At 47.1% G+C, this 23601-nt stretch overlaps 1 protein-coding gene across 5 annotated transcripts in view; it reads right to left on the bottom strand.

Moving 5' to 3' along the window:
* Positions 1 to 23601, bottom strand: part of PIP4K2A (phosphatidylinositol-5-phosphate 4-kinase type 2 alpha) — a 186099-nt gene that overhangs the window by 49167 nt on the left and 113331 nt on the right. For all 5 annotated transcript variants that reach the window (XM_058681714.1, XM_058681716.1, XM_058681712.1 and 2 more), the window contains exons 2-4: positions 21630 to 21727; positions 20028 to 20124; positions 3439 to 3591 (exon numbers count right to left, since the gene is read on the bottom strand). In XM_058681714.1, coding sequence (XP_058537697.1) covers positions 3439 to 3591; positions 20028 to 20124; positions 21630 to 21727 — 348 coding nt within the window. The remainder of the gene's footprint in view (positions 1 to 3438; positions 3592 to 20027; positions 20125 to 21629; positions 21728 to 23601) is intronic.

The raw sequence follows: 23601 nt of genomic DNA, 5'->3' as shown, positions 1-23601 counted from the left end.
GTTGCCGCTCAAGCAAGAGACAGAAATTTATGACTCCACATAAATCCCAGAGTTAGTGTAGGCCTATCAAAGCGGGAAGAAAGGCCCGACGTGCATCTCAAACGCCTCTGAGCGTCACCGAACAGAGCAGAGAACCACAACTCCTGGATTGCAGATGACGCGGCCTGTGTCTGATCGCCCGGAACAGCTACCCAGGGGCACGAGCAGGGCTGAGCTCAGCACCATGGAAAGTTACCCACAGCTCATTGGAAGGTGGCCTGTGGGAGGAGCAGGGTGAAGAAGGTTCAAGTTCGGTCTGGAGGAAGCCAGGCCGGAAGAGGGCCGGGGAACCCGTGCAAACCGCCCCCTCCCTGGCACGTTCGTGTCGATCGAGTGTAATTACCGTCTGGTTTCAGCAGCCTGTGATGATGATTTTCTTTTAAAGTCCTAGGAAATTCTGTGCTGCACGGCTGTTTGCAAGGATGACGTTTATTGTGCCACATGCCCCCTCTGTGGGGTGCTCCTCAAGACAGCGCTGTCTGATCTTAATACCAAGAACAGTTGTGTTCCTCCTGAACAACCGATTCATCTGTACCTTCAGGCACAGCAGCCGTGTAACTGACTCACTCAGGTTTCTCTTTCCGCTTTGGATGCTAAGAAACTGCGGTCTACCGGACCTCGTGCTACCAAGCACGCTGGTCACCATGGCATGACACTTTCGGCTCATCCCACGCTCCGTTTTGTGCCTTCGCCCTCTCCTTCCCTCTTCTACATTCCCTTTCTTCCCACTGATTCTATCTTGTATTTCAAACTTCCTTGAAGGCCACCTTATATCCTTTCTGGAATTAGGTCAAGAGTAAGACCGTGAACAGATGAATGAATGAATGAATGAATGAATGGAACTCAGGTGGGGACACTGAGGTTCAGAGATCGCCTAAGTAGCCATTTCATAACAAGTTAGGATCTATGTCTCCTGCCTTTCAACGTCATGTCCTTTACATTAATTGTATTAACAATGGTGATTCTCAATGATCAAGACGCTTTATATTTAAAAATACTATTTCTAAGAGGAAAGAAAAATCCAGATGTTGGCTAATTGAGACTTTTCTGGATGAAGAACATACCGAGAAAATAACAATTTTCTAGCAGCGGAACGGAAGGAAATCTTGAGCGCTCTGAAAGCCCTGGGAGCACGTCAATCGATTTGTTTTGATCCCTGATGCATTTTATGTAACACTAACACTATGTCAGATCTGCATGTTAGGGTACAGGGACTACCCGGGAGAAAACGTTTCAAACAGTGATTTCTGTAAAGTCAAAAAAATTCTCAACTCAACGTTGTCATCAAGAAGGTGATGCCTGAATTGTGTGTCACCTTTTACTAGAACAGTATCAGAGTCACGTATCAGAAGAGTATGTTTTCATCAGTCACCTGAGGTATGTATCACTTTGCTTTGAATGTTCTGAGGCATTAGAGAAAGAATAAAAAGAATGTCTAAGTATGACATTAAGTTCCAGAGGGGGAACACGAAATAGTAGACGGCTTAAACGGTGAACAGGTAAAAAGCTGCATCTTACAATCCAATCCACTCAGAAGCCAGTGCCTTAGTGTTTCCCCCCCCTCGCCCGTACTATGCCGGCATTTTAAAGCGTCCTTCATATTAGGCAATAGCATAAATGCTCTAGAACAAGTTTCAAAAGGAACAGATGTTATAAAAGATTTTTTAGATAGGAAATGAATTTACAGGCTGACTAATGTTTTTAGAAAACAAATCAGGCGCAGTCCCCCGTTTCCTGAAACAGAATATAGCTCAAAGATGTTGACAGATTTCACTGCGAGCAGAATGCAGTCGATCACATTTGCAAAGATGGGAGGAAACGGCAACTGCGAAGAAATGATCCACGATGGTCAGAACATTGTGTGTGACCATAAAGTAAGGAAGCTGACTTTTATTTTTTATTTATTTATGTATTTAAAAAAATTTTTTAATGTTTATTTTTGAGAGAGAGAGCGAGCGAGCAAGCATGAGCCGGGGAGGGGCAGAGAGAGACGGAGACAAAGAACCTGAAGCAGGCTCCAGGCTCTGAGCTGTCTGCACAGGGCCCGACGCGGGGCTCAAACTCACGAACGACGAGACCATGACCTGAGCTGAAGTCGGACGCTTCAGCGACTGAGCCACCCAGGCGTCCCGGAAAATGACTTTTAAATAGACATCTCGGGAGCTCACAAGTCCAAAGGAGCACTGCCATCAACACAGTCACCTTAAGAGGCGGGTACATAATAATGGTTCAGAATCCTTTGGTTAGCACAGGCAGGGCCCTCAGCACTTTGTCTGACTATCTTCTGTGCAGCCAATCATTACCTGGAGGTATTCAGGTAAAAAAGAAAACAAAGCAGGACTCTAAAAGCATGTGTGTGTGTGTGTGTGTGCGTGCGCACGCATGTGCGTGTTTTAGCGTGTGGTTCAAACACGAGTTCTGAGGAGGACCGCTATGATGTTGTAAGCAATGGTTACATTCACGCCACTGTTGTGTGACTTCATGAGAGTGGTTCCCACCACCACATATTGAGCTCCTAAGGTACGGCAGACGGGGTGCTAAAAGTACCTGGTGTACATTCTCCCGTTCAACCCTCAGGGCTCCAGAGTTAGGGGCCGTTATTATCTCCACTGTATAAATAAAGGAAGAAAATGAGGCTCTGAAGTCCAGAAGTCATGTGGTTAGTAGGCGACAGGGCTGGGATTTGAACCCAGGATTGTCTGATACTGGACCGCATGCTCTTATTCCACAGTAAGTGGAAAAGCCTTTTGTATCTCTGGCTGGACCCTGAGAATAGTTGTTCTACCAGGCACACTTACATTGGAATTTATTGAGATTGAGGGAGGGAAGGAGGGAGGGAGGGAGACAGAAGGACAGACTGCTGCTCCCAAGGGTACCTTCATTTTATCCCCAGGGGATCATAAAGGGATAACATGAGGGGTGAAAAAGAGGCAGGAAACACAAACACCCACTTTCTCAAACCAAACAATTTTCGCAGAGTGGGGTGGACCTTTCTGGGACCAGGACAGGAAGAGACAGAGAAAACAGGACAGGATTTGGACATGTAAGTGAGTAAGTCCCCGAGAGGTCAACACCTAACTTCCGGCCTGGGTGAAACACTTCTGAAATGTTGCCAATCTTAAACCGAGTGATTTTAAAATCAGAACGGTCATCATCAAAACTATTATGGAGAAGAGTTTCACATGAAGAATGTTTTATACATAACTAATGATCTTCCTAGTATAAGAATTCCTAAATGTTATCAGTCATCTGGCCACAGTAATGTTAAGAAACCCAGCTAGAGGAGACTTTTATGCCAAATGTGTTCTCATCATTTCCTACCTAGATCTTTGGTCTTGGTCCTAATTCATCGTGACTTTCAGTTCACTTTCTCAAGAGTTTCAAATAAAGAAAAATTACCTGGTGGTATTTCTTCAGGATGTTGTGCATTTCGGCCACATCTTCACTTGTGATGGTCTTGATGATGTATCTCTTGTCATAGGAAGTGTGGAATCGAGCCCCGCTGCGTGCCTGGGAGTCGTTGGGAAGGGGTGCGCTCCTTGTCAAGGAATTCTTCCCGTTGGGATAAGGTTGGAAGGAAGAGGAAAGAGACTGGTTAGAGGCATGGCTTTCTCATTGGCAGATCACGTGCTGTCATCTCAAGTCTTCAAACACGGTTACGTTTGGTGTAAGTAGGGTGACATTATATTAGTAACTCAAGCTGGTAGTCTTTCAAATGTAACGCAGACAGCTTGGATCCGTACTGTGCTTCTAATGTCCTTAAAGTAGGCGAATCCTAGAATTACAATCAAAGTTATTGTATTCACCTTGTTCTTTTCTTTTTTTAAAAAAAACTTTTTAAAATGTTTATTTATGTTTGAGAAAGAGACGGAGAGAGTGTGAGCGGGGGAGGGGCAGAGAGAGAGGGAGACACAGAATCCGAAGCAGGATCCAAGCACAGAGGCCGGCACGGAGCTTGAACCCACGAACCGCGAGATCGTGACCTGAGCCGAAGTCGGACGCTCAACCGACTGAGCCACCCAGGCGCCCCTCACCTTGTTCTTTTCTGAGTGGGACAGGGCTCGGATTTTCTTCTGAATAAAATTAGTTTCCAGTCGTGAAAACCTTTTTTTTTTTTTTTTTTTTTTTTTTTTAATATTCCCTGAGTGGTTTCCTTGTAGGACAGGTATTCTCCTAAACAGCAGGTGCAAAGCATTTTTTTCTCCTAATTCTGGTAACATCTCCGTGAAATGGTTACTATTAATATTATCACAGGTTTACAGATGAGACGGGAGAAGAGATGGGTTGATCATTGGGCAAAGGTCACACGGCTAGTAAAGGGAAGGGCTAGGATCCCATCTCCAGGGCTGCTGGCTCAGAACCCAGGTTCTCAACTAGGAAAACTACTCAAAACTGTGTTGTCTGCGGCATGCCTGGGGAGGAGCTGGGGCAGGTGTATTCTAAACTAGCTCCTCCTAAGATTCTGACTTGGTCCACCCTCCACCCCCGCCCCCCTTCAGCCATTTTTGAGAACAACTTAGCTCCTGGAGAGTGGATGAGGAGGGGCTCTTGGAGCACCAGTTCATTCCAGTATCTGGGTCACACTAATGGCACTCTAGCTACATAAGCCCACCCTAATGTCTCCCCTCTTCTCATTTGTGACTCTCCTGTTTGAATCTCCTGTTTTCTTTTTTTTATTTTTAAGATTAAAAAAAAACGTTTACAGGCACCTGGGTAGGCTCAGTCAGTTAAGCGTCTGACTTCGGCTCAGGTCATGATCTCGTGGTCCGTGGGTTCGAGCCCCGCGTCGGGCTCTGTGCTGACAGCTCAGAGCCTGGAGTCTGTTTCGGATTCTGTGTCTCCCTCTCTCTTGCTTGCGCTCTCTCTCAAAAATAAATAAAACACTAAAAAAAAAATTTTTTTTTAATATTTTTTTATTATTAAAAAAATTTTTTTTAATGTTTTTATTTATTTGTGTGAGAGACAGAGTGTAAGCAGGGGAGGGGCAGAGAAAGAGGGAGACACAGAATCCGAAGCAGGCTCCAGGCTCTGAGCTGTCAGCACAGAGTCCGATGTGGGGCTTGAACCCACAAACCGTGAGATCATGACCTGAGCCGAAGTCAGACGCTTAACCGACTGAGCCACCCAGGCCCCGATGTTAATTTATATTTGAGAGAGACAGAGAAAGTGTGTGTGAGCACAACAACAAGGGAGGGGCAAAGAGAGAAGGAGACAGAAGATCTGACTGAGCCACCCAGGCACCCCAATCTCCTGTTTTCTTGACCTCCCCCACTTCCCCCACCTTCTCACACTGCTCACTCAGCCGGCTAGGATAACCTGTAGCATCTGAGAAGTCTGGTCCCCACCCCTGCTACCTGTGCTCCTCACTGTTGCCCTTCCTGCCCTCCCTGGCCCCACTCGGCTGCGTCTGAGGGATTCAAAGGCAAAGATCCTTTCCCCCTCCAACTTCCTCTCTACCAGTGGGCACTCCAAAGCCCCAGTGAATGTCTCGTTAAGGGACAGACGTCTTTAGAGAGGCAGGGGATATCACTGCATCATGGATTTTCAAGGGGAGAGTTCCTCTGTGTCTGGTATATTCAAGTCTCCTTATCCTTTCCTTCCTTTCTAGATGAAATCCAGCAAGGTTTGGCCATATGAAGCAGAACTAAATTGCGGGGGCAGAGTAAGACCTCCTGAAGGTCCGCCTCGGGCCGACGGAGGGTCTCCCAGGCTGGGTGCTGATGCCACGGCAGCGCACTGTGCTGTCCTGTGCGTCTCGCTTGCAATGTGGCGGCCACACCTGTCAAGTGCAAAGCCAATGCTGCCGATTAACTGAATTTGCTTTCCTCAGCCTATTAGAAACTGGAGGGGGGGGGGGGGAATCGATGCAACTTGCAATGACTTTACATAGCAGGATTTGGCAGTGTTAAGTCATTCTTAAGACCACTGAAATTCATTAGACCGAGAAGGATGGAAATAATTTTCAGGATGAAAATGGCCATATTGATAAAGAGTTTAATTCTCAATCATGTTTTTCTTTCTCCCCTCAAAAAAAAAAAAATTATCCTTAGTAGAATAAAAAGGAAGAAAATCAGAGTGAATTCCCCCTTTAGGGGTTTTAAATGCTAGCAAAAAAAAAAAAAAAAAGCAGTCATTGCTACTGGCTAATGGTCTCACATTTTCCTCCCACACATTAACCTGCAGAAAATTATTCCAAATAACTCCTTTCAGGAAGGGGGTGGGGTATATAAAGGGCACCTGTGTTCTGCAAAGGACAGAATTAAGGCAGCATACTTACAGATCGCTTTCCTAGGTGTTACAGAGACCACTGGGAAGACAATACAATTGAAAGCTGCACACTAAGTGCTTCTCAAACTTTAAGGAGCAACCAAATCACCTGGGATCCTGTTAAAATGCAGGTTCTGACCCAGCGGGCGTGGGGTGGGGCATCTGAAGCAGATGGGGCTGCCCACAGCAGGTCTGTCGCCCGTGGGACAATCAAGCGTCCACTGAACGGTGGCTATGACGTGTTTTGTGTGTTCTTAGTGCATAAAGTCATTACACACTTACCTGCATGAACACCTTTCCCGTTATATTCTGTGCAACTCTGCTTTGATTAAAATGGGAGGCTTTACGGTGAGGATGAAGAATTGATTGCATCCACTGTATTAATTCATTAAAGGAATGTTTCATTATGATATGTACAAGGCAGCGTCTGAATCTCCCAAGGGCTGGAAATGATTCATCCAATGAGCAGTAACTCCTTAGCTCAGACGCTACCGCCTTGCAAATTCTTTGTCTTCCTCATCAGTTTCAAATATATTGACAAGCATTTATTATAGACTCTGTATGAGCATACTGCCCACGTCCTAATCCTGGTCATAACACTTTACAAATTCTAATCTTAATTCTGCCTCAACTCAGTTTTTCAATAATCACGTGAGTGGTCCCAACCTACAGTGCCTACTTCCACTATGTGTAAGGATTTTTTTTTTAAGGCTCTTCAGTTTCAAATAATCAGTGAAGTTAGGAACAGATACTTGTCACATTTAAGAATATACCTTTTATAATCACTATGAATGTAAAAAGACAGGGAATCAAGTTCACCGAAAGACCTAGACAAGCAGAAAATCAGAAGAGAAAACACAATTTATACAAAATGCACGATCCTTGGAATGACTCAAGCACTTGGGAAAATCCAACTCATTAGTTCGTATTTTATTTTCACAACATTCCTCTGAGATAGGAAAGGTCAGGTGCATTTTCCCACTTGAAGATAACCAAACTGTGGAGTACAACGGAGTCAAGTAATAATGCCTAAGCCTCCTGCCGGAATCTTCCTCTGAGGAAGCCAGAAAGGGCAATTTTTGAAAAGACTTTTGACATTACTTAACATCATCATCATCATCGACTTTCTGTGGTCTTTGAAATAAGGTAGGAGAGGGAGAGAGGGAGAGAGGGAGAGAGGGAGAGAGGGAGAGAGGGAGAGAGGGAGAGAGGGAGAGAGAGAGAGAGAGAGAGAGAGAGAGAGAGAGAGTGTGTGTGTGTGTGTGTGTGTAAAGGCAGTACTGTGTAATGGTAGGGAACCCAGTACACGTTCTGTCACTCCTCAACCCTTGGATGTCATTTAGCCTCTCTGAGCCTCAGTTTCTGTGTTTGTGAACTGATGGAGAATAAAGCAGGGGAGAGGGGGAGCTGAATGAGATGTCTACCTCAGACCTTTCATAGCTCTAAGAACGTCTTTACTCGAAGGCACGACGTGCCGCTCCAGGAACCGGAGATTCACCTCGGAGGGTGAGTCCGTATGTTTCCCAACAGAAGTCCAGTCAGAAAAGTACGCCCACTCAGCAGGGGCATGATGATGGTTTAGGACGTCTGGGCCATGATTCGACAGGGGGTGGCAATCCTTCTTAGGGGAGCATGAAACTAACGCTTCGCTGATTGCAGATGGGCTCAGGACAATTTCAGCAAGGCCGAGAAAAGGGGCTGAGGGGAGGAGGTCAGGGCTGCGGGCCGACAGGACTCGCTGAGCGGCCTCAGTACAGTCTGCTACCTAGCGAAGCTGAATATTGAAATTCTTCAGTGCGCTCTGCTCTGTCCCAAAGGAAAAATGGACTGTAGCATCACACAGGATGCTTGGTGAGTTTGCGAGGTCAAGAGGAGGAAGGCCCGAGAGAAGCAGAGCTTGGGATGGCCTTCAGGAGCCCCCAGAGGGGCCCTCTGTGTGTAAGTAATTCTCTTAATCCAGGAGCACGACAGCTGGAAACAACCTTGGAGATTATTCCAAACCATCCCATTACAGGCAAGAAAACAGAAGCCCAGAGTGGAAATGACTTGCCTGCCTCAGTGCGTTAACACCTCGGTGGGATGAGGTACGTGGGGGGGACCCTGCAGGGGCAGTCGGCCACCATCCCTCCCGGGCTGGAGAGTCTGGGGCTCATCAACTGTTGACACAGATTCTTCCGTGGTGACAAATGCCTTCTAATCACAACTTAAGAGCACGGGCGAACTGGCCCAAAACCAAAAGTGTCTTCAGGTTTGCAGTTTCGCCAAGTAACGGTAAATCCTCGGTAACAGCTTCGACGCGAATGCAGCCCGGAGTCCTCACTTCGCACTTTTATTAACATGTGTATTTATGTATCCTGACTCATCCTAGGGCTGTTCGTTCCTCGACTTGGGGGAGGAGGGGGAGGAGTAGGAGCCGTCTTCTCTCCAGGCAAGAGGGGAAAGTGATGGATGTTTGTGGAACAGGTTTCGGGACGGGGAAAGCATGTGTGGCTGAGTCCCGGGCTTGGAGTCAGACAATCCGAGGGCACAGAGGGCGCTGGGAGATGCCTAAGCACTCAGTATTTCTGCCGGTCCCGTCCGTGCACTGGGGTGACAGCACCAATCCCGAGATTTCTTCACATTTCTGACCAGGTGGCGTAGTTCATTGTGCCTATTTTAATTAGTCCACACGTTCTGGGAATTGCTGGGGGTTCTCATTCTCTTTTGGGGACTGGCTCCTATCTTTACAGACTGCCCCATCCTCTGTCTTTCCCTGCTTAAAGCAATAAGGGTTTTCTTGGCAAAGAATGCCAAGGCTGAAAGAAGTAATCCTTTCCTCCGGGAGTGCTAAACTGGCTCATTCTCTACAATGCTCAACTGGTGAGGAAAGAAAGAAACAGAAAAAGAAGTTAAGGCAAAAGCTGCAAGCTAGGACAAGATCTGCACGGAAGAAAGAAGGTCTAGCGGATGGCACCATTTAAAAAAAAAAAAATCTTTCTAAGGGCACCTGAGTGGCTCAGTCGGTTAAGCGTCCGACTCTCGGTTTCAGCTCACGTCATGATCTGGCGATTTTGGGCTCTGTGCTGACAGCACAGAGCCTGCTTGGGATTCTCTCTCTCTGCCCCTTCCTCACTCATGCCGTCTCTCTCTCTCTCTCTCAAAATAAGTACATAAACTAAAAAAAAAAAAAAAATTCTTTCTCATCTGGACCACCTGATTTAAAGAGCAAGTCTGAGATGAAAGTCTGATCTAACCAAAGGCCTACAAAGCACCATTTATAGGGCTGGTTCAGAGACCTTCAAGGTAATTCCTATTTCCAAAATAAAAAATTTACTGTCAGGAATGTTCACCCTGACCTACCTGTCCATGTGTATGAGAAAGCTGCCTAGAGTGTGGAGCTCTACTCTCATTAGAGAACAGATTCCCTGTCAAGGACAAAGCTTAGAGGGTTATATATTCTGAAATAAGGTGTGCTTAAAAAATTCAAAATCTGGGATTCTGAGCCTCTCAGTTCAAAAGTGTGAACACGCAAAACAAAGTGACCTGGGGATATCTGGGGTCAAAGTCACAACACGGTCACAATATGAAGGCAATCCAGGGCACTGAGTGTGGGGAATGTCCATCCCATTACATATTCCCAAGTCTAGAAGCCATCGGAAGAGAACGCATTATCACCAACCTACTAAGTACACACTCACCAGAAGATTCTGAACGTCGAGACCATCTCGCTGTGTTTAACTTCATTCATACGTCTATCTAGTTCCCTCATATCTCCTCAGGTTCACATTAACATAAGCAGAGGCCTGATGTGTCGAGTTCCAAACAGTGCTGATGAGGAAACTAAGGAGACGGTATAACATGGAATTGGCACACGGGAACTTTAGAAATCAAGACTATGAATTTGGACAAGTTATTTAAGCTCTTTGTGCCTCAGTGTCCACATCTGTAGAAAGGTAATAATGATGAGGATAACGATAATACCAGTCAAAAGCTTGCCTGGGGGTTAAATTAGATAATGTAAACTTTTTATAATAGTGCCTGGAATACAGTAGTACTCGGTAAACAGTAGCTATTATTATAAATAGTAAATTTCACCTTGGAAGCTACTTAGAGGTGCAGACTGATATTGACAGATGATTCTGCAGGTTAGGAAGTTAAGAATGAAGGATTTATAGAGGTGCCTGGGTGGCTCAGTCGGTTAGGCGTCTGACTTCAGCCCAGGTCAAGATCTCACGGTTCATGAGTTTGAGCCCTGCGTCGGACTCTGTGCTGACAGCTCGGAGCCTGGAGCCTGCTTAGGATTCTGTGTCTCCCTCTCTCTACCCCTTGCCCACTCACACTCTGTCTCTGTCTCTGTCTCTGTCTCTCTCTCTCTCTCTCAAAAATAAATAAACGTTAAAAAAAAAAAATGAAGGACTCATAATAAGTTCTTCTAATTTGCTCTTGATTCCTCCTGTCCCCACCCTGGCCAAGCCTCTAGTTTGTACGCAGTGACAATTGAGAGCCACACACTCTCCATTCACCTTTGCAGGTTATTTCCTACAGCCCTCCATAACAACCACTTATATTTTTATAAAAGAACTTAAAATATTTTTATAAAGAACTTTCAAGTTGAAAATTCCCAACCCGCAAGGTCTTTCTCCTGTCCTTGGCCCCCGCTTACCTCCACCAAAGGGAAAAGGGGCGGGACAAGTCTCTAAAGAAATAGAAAGGTGGGGGGGAGGCAGCTGGGGGCAGTGGGTGCCTCCTTCTTGAGGAGGAGGAAGGGAGGAAAGTAGGCTGGCTAAAGATGCCCATGAATCTGCAGGAATAGCGGGGGGGTGGGGGGGGTGGGGGGGGTGGGGTGGGGATGGACTCAGGGTAGCCCAACGTGCAGGCCTCTGTTGCCTCTGTTACCTCGAGGGAGAAACAAGAATAATGAAGGGTGAGCAGGTGCCGGCTGAAGATGAGGGCTTGAGGAGAGGAACGGAGGTTTGGAAAAGTAACCTTGGAACTGATCGTCCGGGAAGTCACCTGTGTAATTGGTTGGCTTCCCATGAAACCACAATCCCATTCAATGCGGGGCCTTAAAAGACTCACGTTAATATTCAAAATATGAATGAACAGACCTTGATACAGTGTCACTGCCCATAAGGTCTCAGCATGTAGGACAGAAATAGAGCAAGTCAGAAGTTAAGGGCAACGAGCCCGCCCAACTCCCCTCCCCCGCCCCTCACTCCGTTACCCGATTATCTGCAAAGAAAGTTGGACTTCACGTCTCTAGGTTTCCTTCTCGCTCTCCTAATGGCTATTCACTAATAGTTACTGCTGCTAGCTTGTAGAGACGTAGGAACGGATAATGCTTTGCTATCAGTTTAGGGTGAAATCTAATCATAAATGTAAAACTAACTGCTGTGTTCATTGGCTACCCCTTTCTTCTATACATGGGTTAGCTTCATATTATAAACTAGGTAACGTTTTAAATTCACTCGTTCTAAATGGAAATACCGTTATCCCAACGCTCGGCCCTCAAGAAAAAGGCAACTAAAATCAATGGTGGAAGGAAAAAACAAAATCATATACTGAATATAAACGAATCTTAAACCGCGAACATTCTTCTGTCTTCATGGCGTTACTGAGCTGTAACTCACATACCACACAATTCACCTACTGCAAGTTCAATGGTTTTTTTTTTTTAGTATATATACAGAGTTAACCATCCCTGCAATGAATTCTGGAACATTTTCATCACCTCAAAAAGCAACCTGGGCCCGTTAGCAGTCACTCCCATTCTGACCCGCTCTAGGAAACCACCAGTCCACTGTCTTCTAGATTTCCCTGTTCCGGACATTTCATAGAAACGCTCCTACGGGACAGAGGCATGTGTGACAGAACCGAACTTTCTTCTTGCAAGTCCCTGACGTGACCGACGCTGCTGGCTGTAGCCCCTGGGCCGTCTCTGGGCGAGTGAAGGGACATTACGGGCACCTTGTCCTCGGTCCAGTGCAGGGGATACATGACAGCCAGCAGATGTTGCGTCGTGGGGTACTTCTGGGCTTGCTGGGGATTGGGGGAGAAAATGGACTCTGACAAAAACTGAAATTCTGGGGCAAAGCTATTGGAGGTAGGGCGGGTAGCAATCTGACAATTGAGTCCAGTTTTGCTTGCCTATCTTGCCAGTTGGTAAGTGAACTTTTCTTCAGCACCTCCATTTTCCACAGCCACATATATTACGGATCGTACAACACCCTGTCCCCAAACCTCAAGAGCTGTGTTTGAAGCTCCAATATACCATGTCAGCCCTCGGCAGGGAATAAAGGAAGATCATGAGAGATACGGCTCCCTCTTCAGCGGCCTTCGTGCGCTTCTAAATGGAAATTTGTCGTCATTTCCCTTCAGAAAGGGATTAATGGTGTCATCCTTCCTCCCCACTCCTCTACAGTCTACACTGAAGAGGTTTGTTTCCTCAGTGGGAGGTCCGGGGTTGGGGGCGGGGGGTGCCCAGAAAAGTGGAGGAAATGTAAAGGTCAATTTGATTAGCTCATTCTTAGCGGCCATCTTCTAATGTCTCTCATGAAAATGTCATGATTTAGCAACCGTTACGGTCCCCTGTGCATTTTTTTTTTTTTAATACCCAAGCATTTTGAACACTTAATTCTCCTCGTCTTAGGCATTTTTGGTTTCTTCCCCCTCCCCCCCCGCCCCCCATTTTGATATGATTTGTATTTCTGTTAAAACTCATGGATGGAGAGTTGTTTTCTTCTTCTTCTTCTTTTTTTTTAATCAACAGAGAGGCCGCTTAAAATCAAGCCTGTCATGCTCCAATGTATAGAGGCCACCATCTCACAAAGAGAACACGCCAATATTGTATATAAGAGCCTCGGCCACTGTCATCTACTCGAGATGACTTAATAACACATTCAGAGAGTTGACAGCTGGCAGGGCCTCAGCAAACATCGCATCCTTCTCCCTCATTTCACAGATGAGAAAACTGAGACTCACCGGGAGTAAGTGACTGGACGTAGCCACAGCCAACAGTCACTGAAGATCCAAAACTCAAACCAGCCCCCTTGCTCCCAGGAAACGCTCTTTTTTCCTAACCCACGCTACCCGTTTCGTGGACTTGAAACCTGGAAGCCGATCGCTCCCTGCGGACAACTCAGGATTATGATTACATGCCTCGAATCACAAGGCGGGGAGCCAGGAGCACCCACCCAATGAGGCTGCTTTCTGGGTTTGCATTTGACAGATCTGAGAAAGCACAGATGGTCCTCTGACCTCGTCAGAGGGGGAAAGACCAACACGCTAACTTGAACATCATCATCAAGGATTTATTAAATGCCCACTGTGTTCGAAGTCGTGCGTTAAGCTCTTTGGGAATTTCAAAGAAAGTCTGAGCTGTGATCCCAGGCGCAGAGGGGCTTTCATTAAAAAGGGGAGCAAGACACATTGCAATTTAACACTTATCGATAATGAAACGGCGGAGAAAAGAACACAAAAATGAATGGCGATGGCCAGCAGAGAAAGAAGCAGAGATGAGACCTCCTTCAAAAATCCCAGTCGGTTAAGCATCTGACTTTGGCTCAGGTCATGAGCTCACGCGTGGATCGTGAGTTCGAGCCCCACATCGGGCTCTGCGCTGACAGTGTGGAACCTGCCCGGGATTCTCTCTCCCCACCTCTCTCTCTGCCCCTCTCCCCTACTTGCATACTCTCTTTCTCTCTCTCTCTCTCTCTCTTTGTTAAAAAAACAAAACAAAACCCTCGGGTTGGTAACTGACCGAGATCAAAATACCCCAGACCTGTGTCTAAGGATCGTAATAAGCAAACACAACGTCTAACCCGGACAGGAGCCCCCTGACAAGATGACTGTCCGCTCCTGGTTGGAAATCACGGGTCATCACCCAAAGTGGGTTCAGGGTGAGGAACACAGGCAAACAGGAAGCCTGAGTTCTCAGGTGGGGATAGTAACTGGTTCAATTCATAAGAAAGAGCAGAGAAAGCACGAGAAAAAAAAAAAAATCTGATGATGTTGGTGGGTTGTGAGGGAGTTTTCCCAAAAGTCTGTCAGGAGATTGTCCGATCCTTCGGTTTTCAGCCCCGGGAGGAGCTTCTGTCCGATACACACTGTGGGCCCCACGGAGGCTCAGCCGCGAGGCCCGCGGGTGTGAGAAGCTGTGAACAAGCTGGCCCAAGAGACAACAGTCTCAATGGGAAAAGGAAGAGCTGATATGGTTCAAGGAGCAAGTTCCAGGTGGTGACAGGGTAGGTAGGTTTGTTGAGAGACAAGCACCCACATGCCAATCCCTCCCAGGCCCGGGCCTCAGCTCCTGACCCTGACCCCGAGCACCCCCCAGGCTGCCCCACTGCATGACGACCTGCCCCTCCCCCGTGACTCGCACCCCTGCTCTCCCAGCCCCTCAGGCTCCGCCACCCCCAACTCCTGTCACGTGTGTCTCAAGCTGCTCTCTGCCTCACCCTGTCACTCCCAAGTGCCCTGGTTTATGCCTCTTCACTTTGCTGGGACATTGCACAGGCTCCGGGTTTTGTTACCTCCTCTTTCTGCATTCTGCGCGTGACCACCCTCAGTCATCTTTACACAATCCACACGTCCTCACATCACTCCCCTGTGCAAAATCCACACGGCTGCTCCGGGGCTGACGAATCTGGCTGAAGCCTGCGGTCCGGCTTCCCGTCCTTATCTCCGCAGTCCCGCCACCACCCAGGGGCCGAGCATTTCCTGGGCTCTCGGCCGCCATGCTCTGGCCCAGAAGGCTCGCTTACCTTGGTCTCCCCCCCCCCCCCTCCCCAGCCCTCCCTCCCTTTCTGCCTCACATATTTCCTACGGGCCTGCCCGAGGCCTGGCCGCTGCTACGTTCTGGGCCTGCACCCTGGTGGGCACGCTGGACTCAGTCCCTGCCCTCAGTCTAAGTGACACTTGGGAAATCTACGTGATGACAGGCGCTGTCTTCTGCAGACATTTTGTTTTCCACAGCTCCGCACACCCTGAAGGTCCTTCTTCACACCGTAACGTAAAACGTTATTTTGAAACCCGAAAGGACAACATCAAAAGTTTCAGACGTGAGCTTTTAGAATCAGTTGTTTTAAAATTAGAATTCTCTGTTACAAATACAAAGGAGAAGGTGCATCAGATGCAAATAATGAGGGATTCTAATTCAGGAGACGCGGCAGGGGAAGAGAAAGCCCGGTGATTATCCTCCACAAAGAACAAGAGGGCCTCAGTTTCAATTACGTGCTGTGTCGGGGCTTAACTGCCTCATCCCCGTCCTGGGGAACGTTTTGGTCTCTGGCGGGCAGTCCTCTCCCGCAGCTCAGAAACTTTAAGCGAAGCCTCCCTTTCACTTCCCAGGCCTGTTGTGAAACGTTCTGGTCCTCGGAGAGGCTGGAAAGAGGGACGCAGCTTTTCTTGGAGAATAGTAAAAAAGATATCTGGGTTTCTGTAAATCTCATTAGCATCAAATACAGAATCTGACGTGGAACAGTTTAAAAGCAAGCGAACAACAGACACAAACAATGGGGCGCCTGGGTGACTCAGCGGGTTAAGCATCCCACTTCGGCCCAGGTCATGATCTCGCAGTCCATGGGTTCGAGCCCCGTGTCGGGCTCTGTGCGGACCGCTCAGAGCCTGGAGCCTGCTTCAGATTCTGTGTCTCCCTCTCTCTCTGCCCCTCTGCTTGTGTTTGTTTTCTCTCTCTTTCAAAAATAAATAAAGTTAAAAAAAAAAAAAAAGAACAGCTGTCTCTAGTTTTAAAAAACAAACAAAAAGGAATCCCCTTGCTCTGTCTTCCCTTCTGCATCGCCTATAATGTCTTGCACAGAGCCTGACAGGCAATAGATACAAATAAACACACACTGAGTGGTAAATGTGTGTGAAATCATCCACCTAAAGGGGAGCAGAGCCTCAGGTGGCCTGGAACCTCAGGGCCAGTGACAGTGGAAGCCTCCATGGGGGCATCCGTCTTCAAAGATGCCTTATACCTTAAAAGCATGGTAACGGGGACTCACTTTGGCCCAACAATGAATGATCGGAAGAATATAATCCAACACTGAGCGCTTTACAAACCAACGAAGTAATTTGAAAACACACGTATAAACTGGAGAAAGTTCTGAACCTGGACACACACATACACACCTACACAGAGGTTTCTACATACACGTGTGTGTTAAGTGATACTGTTGTTAATGAAGAATATGCTAGAACTATTGCTTATGAGAAAAAAAAGTTTCCTTCTTAAAAGACATTCAAGAAACCAAAACCAGGGGAAAGATACAATTGTTGACAGCAGGATTGCTTTTCACTTCTTCTCAAGAAGTTTAAATTTGCTGCTAGAGGTCAATTAGGTAGCCTCATTACTATGTTCTAATTTGATCAGATTCAGCAATACTGACTTTTTCCAGGTGCAGCAAAAAGGCATTCACACACACAAGGCAGGTGGACACCATTCACCCACCTGACTTAACGCGAAGGTCCAAATACTAAATGAACCAGGCAGGGGGCTCCTGATCACTACGCGGATGCAAAGCCGCTTGTCCAACAGGCAAACACTTCAGAAAAACAAACACATCGAGGAAAAGCAAAGCAGTGTGGGGCCTGGTCCCCTCTAGCCATCCAGTGCCGTCAAAAGATGATCAGACCCCAGGTCACTGATCTCACTTTTCAAATCAGACCGAGAGAGAGTATTTAACTTGGTACTGCGGATGCCAACTGATACGCGTTCCTTGTTCTGTCCACGAGAGACGCGATGTCTGGGCGGTGGTGAGTTGATGTGCCGGGCAGCTGGGACAATGGCCCGGCTAGTCCTGGCCTGTTCCCACTGCTGGGCATTCCGGGCCCTGCCCCGGTCCGTGGCACCTCCACCTTCACCCCGGCAATGCCCGGAGGCCCTCAAGGTATGAACTCAGAGCCAGAGCTGGCACAACTTCCTCCTTTTTTCCAAACCGAGTAGCCAACCGAGTGGGTGGGGCCCCACATCCACAATCTCATCTTCAGGTTAAACTGCAGGGCCTGCCCCTCCCGAAACTTTTTTTAAGAGGTAGAGACTTTGGGAAAGCAACGTGGGACTGGAGGGGAAAACCAGGACGCAGCTCTGGTTCGCTCAAGTTACTTTGAACACCCACCTTTTTTTCTCTTTTTAATAGAAATACAGTTGCCAAAGCGAAAGCAGCAATTTAAATGCCAAAAGTACCGGGCATAGCTGAGGAAGGGAGTGGTGTTCAAATGATTAATTATACTCACACTGGCTCTCCTCTGTACTGATTTCTCCTGCTAAGAGCTTTAGAGATTTGCCAGTTAGTTCCACGAATCCTCCTCCACTTGCCTAATTTGCCTTTAAAGTTTGTCCTCAGCAATTTGCACTTTCTTAAATATCAAGTTTACATGGTTTTGTTTTGGGGGGCGGAGGGGAAGGTGAAGGAAAACTGGCTCATGTCTTGGTATTTTTGCAACAAAACTAGTCATTTTAGGACATTTTAAAAACTACTTTCATCTACAGTTAAGATTTCAGGCTGTAAAGGCTCCGTTTTTGATCTCACTGAGCAGCGCTGATTATGGGAAGAAACATAAGGACTTCATTTTGGTAACAAATTGAGGGACCTAACAAGATCCTGGAGCAGAGGCCCTCAAAAGCCGGTTTCTGTGAAACGCCAGTGTAGTTGTTTTATTTAAAAAAAAAAAGGGGGGGGGGGCGGCGCCTGGGTGGCTCAGTCAGAGTGTCTGACTTCGGCTCAGGTCACAATCTCACAGTTCTTGAGTTCGAGCCCCACGTCGGGCTCTGTGCTCACAGCTCAGAGCCTGGAGCCTGCTTCGGATTCTGTGTCCTCCTCTCTCTCTCTCTCTGCCCCTCCCTCTCTCATACTCTGTCTCTTTCTCTCTCAAAAATAAACAAACATTAGAAAAAACAAAAAAGGAGACATGAGACTCGGGTAGAGGAGAGTTTCTTAGGACGTCAGTTGTCAGCTACTCATTCCTTTAAACCACTCAGTTTATTTCCATATGGCCTTTTCAAATGTATTAGCAGTCCTTAAATAATGTAGAATCATTCCTTTTCATTTTATACAAACCTTTTTTACTGTTCCAAGGTTTATTCTTTACAAGTGACTTATTTTTTTCAGCAGTACATCCCCAGTCCAGGTTTGACTGAAGTTCTTTCTCTTATGCATGAGGCCCAAAGCTGAGCGTGCACCCCACCCTTCCCCCCACCCCCTCCACTTTCTCGGGCACACCCAAGCCTCTGCTCAGAACTCACCTCTGTGGAAATCCCAGCCCTGGCCCACAGAGGAGGGAATATCACTGGCAACCTGGCCAGCATTGCTTATTCAAAACATGGGAGCTTGGAGGCTTCTTATGCCTGAGTGAGCATGTGAGAAATTCCGGGAAACTTTCAATAATGGGGCAGGGCAGGGCGGGGTGGGGAGGCCCACACATCGTTAAGAAAATGTACTAACTAAGCTCAATTTGCCTTCGACACCCTATTTTTTAAGGAAAACACAGGCTAAAGCCGTGTCAGTGTTCAAATTGTAAGGTCACTTGGGGGGCAATATGGCACTTAATGTAGGATACATTAGGATTCTGATTTGGAGCGAATGAAAGAAATGTTTACTGGATTTGGAGGGATTTAAAATAAGTCAGTGCTCACACAACAAAATGAACAGACTGTCCTAAAAGACCAGAAACTAGCCCTTGCCTCTCTTAACTCAGATTTTCTGCTGTTAAAAAAAAAAATCCTTGACTTTTACGTATCTGACTGATTATATTAAGATCAAGTAACTGATGTCAGGTCCTTTCTTAGGAGAAATGACCACGGATCGGCACTTAGGACAGCACCATGATCTTGATTGTATTTTATTTAAAAAAATTTTTTTAATGTTTATTTATTTTTGAGAGAAAGGGAGACAGAGCGTGAGCGGGGGAGGGGCAGAGAGAGGGGGAGACACAGAATCGGAAGCAGGCTCCAGGCTCCGAGCTGTCAGCACAGAGCCCGACGCGGGGCTCGAACCCACGAAGCGCGGGATCATGACCTGAGCCGAAGTTGGGTGCTTAACTGACTGAGCCACCCAGACACCCCCATGATCTTGATTTTAAAAGTCAAATTTGAGAAAACCAGGCAAATACGGTGGGGGGTGGGGGGGGGACGGGGAGCAACAGTGGACATTTTTATGTGGTGGGCACCAAGAACAGACGATGTTCCCAGGAGCGGCAGGCTCCTGCTGGTGCAACAGCCCTACGGTCACTAGACCACACCAACCACTCCAGGTCACAGTGCACAAGGCGTGGCCTCCGACAAAATGCTGTGAGCAGGAGAGTCGGGTTCAGACGATTGGAAAAGCAGCAAATCAGCACGAAAATACAACTTTGGTGATTGCTAAGGGGAGCCTGTAACTACAGGAAACGCAAATTCAAGACACAACGTGCACACTGGCACTGACCGTCGACACGCCTGATGGCAGAAATCAAAAGAAGGCTGTGCTGACGGGCCGCTTCCTCCAGGAAGTGAGAGTATCATCTGCAACGCTCCCGTGCGTGTTTGCTTCCCGAAGAATGGTCTTTTCCTGCCGACCGCTAACATCATTTTGCCCAGAGGCCCCTAACTGACGGAACCCGGCCTTTATTTCAGAAAGGACACTGAAACATTCCTACGTGAAATGAAAATTGCCATTACGTAATTACTCGTGACGAAAAAAAGGTCAGTCCTAGTTTACAGAGCAAACCCTACTGGAAGCAAAGGTTGCAAAAAAGCGACTCACCTGGAAATCCTGATCGTCGATGCCAAACCTCTCCCGCAGGTTCCGGAAAACCATCGGGCAGTATTCCTTAAACTTGAAGTGGCTCGGCATGTTTTCTCTGAAACGGTCATAGTGTGGAATAACGTTTAGATGTAGACTTGACTTTGCCACCATCTAGTTCCACGTGCAGCCAAAGTGCCCGGGGTTCCCCACCCGCAGAAGGCTGGTGCGGCCCAGAACCAACCACAACCCACAGTAAACCCGGGGGGACACAGGGACAGACTGGTGGCCTTCGCCTCCTCTCACCACCTATAGGGGCACTGAGACTAGACGACCTTTCTAATCCCAGCCACTCCTCGCGGCCACTTTCCAAAGAAGAGGTGGAAAGAGAAGGGGCCACACAGACGGAAACGGTGAAGGAAAAGCAAAGAACTTGGGGAGCCCGGGGTGGGCAGCGGAGCGAGCCACAGACGCGCTCCCCACATTCGTCCTCAGGTACTTGCTGATTCGAGTTCGCAAAACAACACTATCTCTCACTCCTCCAACGACCCAGCTGATGCTATCCACAAATAACCACACTCCAAATGCACACAGAAAAGGGGCACCCTGGGTCGCGTCCGACTCTTGATTTCAGCTCAGGCCGTGATCTCACGGCTTGTGAGTTTGAGTCCCGTGTCGGGCTCCACGCTATCGGCGCGGAGCCTGCTTGGGATTCTCTCTCTCCGCCCCCCCCCCCCCAATCAATAAACTTTAAATAAATAAATAAATAAATAAATAAATAAATAAATAAATAAATAAATAAATTCACGTAGAAGAAAATCCCTTCAAAAGGTCAACTTCTAAACAGTTTGAAGAATTAACACATCAGCTTCACATCAGAACAATGGCCACATGAAGAAATTTCATAATTGATCCTCATGCGGGAGAGATTTCTGTAAGGCTCCTCCCACTCACTCGGAATTGCTTCCTCCTCTGTGCACCCGTAGATACATACACACCTCTATAGTCGTACTTTGCACACTGAATTATGCGGTAATTTGTGTATGTGTCAGATTTCAAGCACCTGCCTGACAGCCCCCTGAGGGCAGGGCCACGTCTTCCACTTCCTCATCCCTCCTCTCAGTGGACAGCTAATACATAAGAGGTGCTCCATACTGACATCCAAAATGACAGCCAAATGAAGGAGAAATACTCTCACTGCCCAACATGGCATCCAATCATGTTTTAGAAAAATGTCCCTTAATTCTTTATTGTTCTATGAAGTAGTTATTTCTGCTCATAAGGTCAGCATTATTAGAGTTTTGTCCCAAGACCGCTCAGGTCCACAGCTGCTAAAAATCCCAAGCAATTTACAGCTTCAAACATTTCAATTGTAATGAGAATATCACTTTTAACGTAGAAGATATTCATAGAGAACAATATGCCATATGGCAAAAGGATATTACCCAAGAGGGCCTGCCGTTGCTTTTCTGAAAATGACAGATGGTTATGTTTATCACAGGATTAACTTCATCAGCAAAACTTTACTCCCACCCATTGAAAACTAATGCAATTACAGAAATTCACAAAACTCATGCTCCTGGCAGCCGTGCCAGTCTTATAAACGGCCGTACTTGTACTTACTTGTTAAAAAGGTGATTGTCCACCTTTATCTTTGAATAGGCTTTGAAGTCATCTGGCATCAGCATAACAGGGATTTGAACATGGCTCAGTTCATTGATCTAGAAAGACACAGAGCAAAATGACACAGGTTAGAAATCTCTCCGCGGGAAGTGCTGCACTTGAACACACATCTTGGGGAAAAAACCCTGGTGGACACGAGCACCCCCCACCCCCCACCCTCCTCCTCCTCCTCCTATCCCAGATCATCTCTCTTGCTGCCCTCCTCACTCCCTCTGCAGGCTTCACTACCCCCCCCCCCCACCTCACATCCGGCTCCGACTGCTTGTCTCCCCTTCTGCTGCTGGGTGTGGGTGCCCCCCCCCCACCGGGTGGCAGCGACGAGGGAGGAATTCTGGAAGGTGAGCCCTCGTGGCCACCTGGCCCTGCTTCTCCCATGTATTTCCCCACCTCCTCTCCAGAGCCTCAGCCCAGAGCTTCTCGGATTGCATGTCTAAGCCAACTTCTCCCTGCAAAGAGAATGCTATCTGACAAAGAGGGCTTTTTAATTTCTGACATAAATCTCTGTTGAATTAATGAACAGGACTATTTCTTTACACATTTGGGTACCCAAAAAACCAACACTGTCATCCGTGTGATCTTTACCTTTCTTACAGGAACTGAGTATTGGGGCAGGGCATCAATGTACCAAAAGAAGAACCTTCGTGAAAGAAGGGAAAGAGACATAGGGCCCCAGGGCTAATGGGTTTCAAAGGCGTCAAGAATAAAAATAAAGACGCGGTTGCAGACGACAAAGGGTTGGATCAAGTTCTAAGTTCCAGCGAATGGCAGGGGCAGCTCTGACACATAACTTGGGAAAGGGTGGACTTTCTCTTGGTAAATTATTTTTCTATCTTGGTTCCCGAGCTGTACGTCCCTTGTTGCTACTAATGAAAGCCCCTCAGAAGATTTACACCTCCAGTAAGTGGAAGAGCCTCAGAAGGGTTCTCAGTTACAAAAACAAAACGGAACAAAGGGGAAAAACTGAGCTCTTTGATAAAGCAGAGTGGTTAACACATGGCTGGGATCACAGAATGGAGAGGAACATCTGCAAGATGCCTTCCTTCTCCTAACAGGAGTTTAATCCGTTGGGAATGAGAGGACTACCAAGCAAGCATGAACGGATGGGTTTCCCTGAAGACAGGTGTCAATTTCGACACTTAGTTGGGCCACAGGAAAGCTGGGGAGCTCAACCGCACACTTCGACATTAAACAAGCACCTTTGAAGGAAGCACAAGTAGCCTCATCACCTGAGGGAAATACTTGCAAATGGCGTCTGGGGGATGGCGCCTGGGGGACAGCATCCCCGCCACAGGCCTCCAGGAGCCCCGCGGAGCACGAGCTCACAGACAGAAGCAGAGTGGGATTCTGCAGAAACCAAAATTATTCTCAAGGCTTCAGCTGTTAGAATGACCAGATACAGAAAAGGAAACGAAAGCCATGTGTAAAATGTATGAAGAAGAAAATGACAGGCTGGCAAAAATGAGTAAACTATGGGACTTTCAAAATGACCAATCAGGTTGAAAAGGGATCCAATAAAACTTTTACAAAATGAAAATTATAGGGGCACGAAGGACTCTACTCCTGAAATCACTGTTGCACTATATACTAACTAACTGGGATGTCAGTCAGGAAAAAAAACAAAAAAAAAATTATAACCGATGAATTGGAATCAGAACAGAAGGCCCCGAACCCAGGGCCCTGGAAGCACACTGGGTAACTGGTGGACTGGAGGGTAGGTCTGAGGGAGTTCCCCAGAACACCACAAAGAATGAAAATGCAATATATAAAAAGGAATGGGTTAAGGAAGAAAAAAATGCTTACGGCAGGGGGTTTGAAGGGAGAGTAAGTGAAATCTTAGAGGAAAGGAACAGAGAGTATGGGGGAAGAGACAGTGTTTGAAATAATAAAGTTGAAAATGTTTTCACAACTGATG

This window comes from Neofelis nebulosa, chromosome 8 (assembly GCF_028018385.1).
Source record: "Neofelis nebulosa isolate mNeoNeb1 chromosome 8, mNeoNeb1.pri, whole genome shotgun sequence".
In the NCBI taxonomy this organism is placed as follows: Eukaryota; Metazoa; Chordata; class Mammalia; order Carnivora; family Felidae; genus Neofelis; species Neofelis nebulosa.
The sequence above is the reverse complement of the archived record's forward strand: the minus strand, read 5'-3'. Positions and strand labels throughout refer to the sequence as shown.